This window comes from Alosa sapidissima, chromosome 22, assembly GCF_018492685.1.
Source record: "Alosa sapidissima isolate fAloSap1 chromosome 22, fAloSap1.pri, whole genome shotgun sequence".
Taxonomy (NCBI): domain Eukaryota; kingdom Metazoa; phylum Chordata; class Actinopteri; order Clupeiformes; family Clupeidae; genus Alosa; species Alosa sapidissima.
This window is the reverse complement of record NC_055978.1, coordinates 29,999,577-30,002,076: the sequence shown is the minus strand read 5'-3', so window position 1 is coordinate 30,002,076 and position 2,500 is coordinate 29,999,577. Positions and strand designations below refer to the sequence as shown.

General features: G+C 49.7%; 1 protein-coding gene across 5 annotated transcripts in view; it reads right to left on the bottom strand.

Moving 5' to 3' along the window:
- dcp1b (decapping mRNA 1B) overlaps positions 1-2,500 on the bottom strand; it is a 15,277-nt gene that overhangs the window by 4,144 nt on the left and 8,633 nt on the right. For 3 of the 5 annotated variants that reach the window (XM_042079555.1, XM_042079554.1, XM_042079552.1), the window contains exons 5-6: positions 649-784; positions 269-391 (exon numbers count right to left, since the gene is read on the bottom strand). In XM_042079555.1, coding sequence (XP_041935489.1) covers positions 269-391; positions 649-784 — 259 coding nt within the window. Of the gene's footprint in view, positions 1-268; positions 392-648; positions 785-929; positions 946-2,500 lie in introns of all 5 variants that reach the window. The other 2 variants (XM_042079553.1, XM_042079556.1) reach the window with 2 other exon arrangements.

Here is a 2,500-nt window from a genome sequence, read left to right as displayed (position 1 = left end):
CCACTCAGCTGTCTGGAGTCTCACACACACACGCACACACACACACACACACACCACAAGACGCAGTTTGCGTCTGTGCTTAAGGTGCTACTTGGCCATGCCAGCAAATCTGGGGCTACCCGTGGGAGTGGTGTTGGGCAGAAGCACAAAGGACAAAGGTCAAAGGTGAAGGGTGAGGGGCAGCGTGGTGTACCAGAGGCTAATATGTTGGGTAGAAGCACAAAGGTCAAAGGTCAGAGGTGAAAGGTAAGGGGTGGGGGCAGCGTACCTGGTGCTGCAGCATCCTCTGCCGCTCGCTGGGCTTGAGAGGGATGGGCTTGACCAGGTGCGGGTTGTCGTGGATCACGCCCCCTCCGCCCCCAATCTCCAGGGGCTCCGAGCTCACCTTGCCCTGAGGAGCGGGAGGACGCCGCAGGTCAAAGGTCAACCTCCACCATGTGCCTCTCCCTCTCTGTCTCAGTGTCTAACTTATCCCACCTGTCTGAAGCTTTAGTGACGGAACATACCATGGTAGCCTTGGAGAGGACTAGATGCACCGATTGCAATTTTCTTGGTACTTGCAGGTGTGTGTGTGTACCTTGTCGTACTCGTTCCGAGCCTTGGTGAGCATCTGCAGGTGTGTGTGTGTGTGTGTGTGTGTGTGTGTACCTTGTCGTACTCGCTCCGAGCCTTGGTGAGCATCTGCAGGATGTCCACTCCTCTGGCCTGGCTGGTGTCCAGTGCTCGGGGGGAGACCCACCCACACTTCTGCTGCTGGTGCAGCTGATGCTCCTGACGTGTCAGGCTGCGGACAACACACACACATTTACCCATTTGCACACACACACACACATTTACAGACACACACACACACACACATAATATATATATATATATATATATATATATATATATATATATATATATATCTGCTGCTGGTGCAGCTGCTGCTCCTGACGTGTCAGGCTGCGGACAACACATTTACACACAACACATTTACACACATTTCGGACAATTGGACAACTGAATGCAACAGCCAATCACATTCCACCCTTTCTTTCCATTTTACCAGTATAGCCAAAGCCAATGCTCCTTTAAAACAGCAGCTGTATAGATTCCATATGATTAGACACTAGGCTTTCCTCATGGCCAGACCCATGCCCAATGCTCCTTTAAAACAGTATAGATTCCATATGATTAGACACTAGGCTTTCCTCATGGCCAGACCCATGCCCAATGCTCCTTTAAAACAGTATAGATTCCATATGATTAGACACTAGGCTTTCCTCATGGCCAGACCCATATCCAATGCTCCTTTAAAACAGCAGCTGTATAGATTCCATATGATTAGACACTAGGCTTTCCGCATGGCCAGACCCATGCCCAATGCTCCATTAAAACAGCAGCTGTATAGATTCCATACGATTAGACACTAGACTTTCCGCATGGCCAGACCCATGCCCAAAGCTCCAAACAGCGAGCCCTACATCGGTCCCCTTCCTTCCTATCTGCTGTGTGTGCCAAGAGTGTTAGCGTAGCTTCAGAGATGGATACTAGAGTGTGCCGAGTGGTGTTAGCGTAGCGTAGCTTCAGAGATGGATACTACTGTAGAGTGTGCCGAGTGGTGTTAGCGTAGCGTAGCTTCAGAGATGGATACTAGAGTGTGCCGAGTGGTGTTAGCGTAGCGTAGCTTCAGAGATGGATACTAGAGTGTGCCGAGTGGTGTTAGCGTAGCGTAGCTTCAGAGATGGATACTACTGTAGAGTGTGCCGAGTGGTGTTAGCGTAGCGTAGCTTCAGAGATGGATACTAGAGTGTGCCGAGTGGTGTTAGCGTAGCGTAGCTTCAGAGATGGATACTAGAGTGTGCCGAGTGGTGTTAGCGTAGCGTAGCTTCAGAGATGGATACTAGAGTGTGCCGAGTGGTGTTAGCGTAGCGTAGCTTCAGAGATGGATACTACTGTAGAGTGTGCCGAGTGGTGTTAGCGTAGCGTAGCTTCAGAGATGGATACTACTGTAGAGTGTGCCGAGTGGTGTTAGCGTAGCGTAGCTTCAGAGATGGATACTAGAGTGTGCCGAGTGGTGTTAGCGTAGCGTAGCTTCAGAGATGGATACTAGAGTGTGCCGAGTGGTGTTAGCGTAGCTTCAGAGATGGATACTAGAGTGTGCCGAGTGGTGTTAGCGTAGCGTAGCTTCAGAGATGGATATTAGAGTGTGCCGAGTGGTGTTAGAGTAGCTAAGGAGGGGTCATAATCCCCCTTTATGCAGAGCAGAGGCAGTGACTGCTCCATTGAATTCTACGGGCATAGCTCAGAATTTTACCACATATGCTAAGGTCTTGGTTCTATAGAGTTAGGAATGTGAATTTTGGGCACGTTTTCATGATCCTCAAACCCTTCTGAACATTTCAGGTACATTTAGCATTTTTGAGCATTCCAGTCTGGAGAAAATCTACTTTATATCAGGTGTGCGCCGGTTATTTCTGCCGCTGCTGTTGGCCGGTTGCAACGTACGCTCATCAAT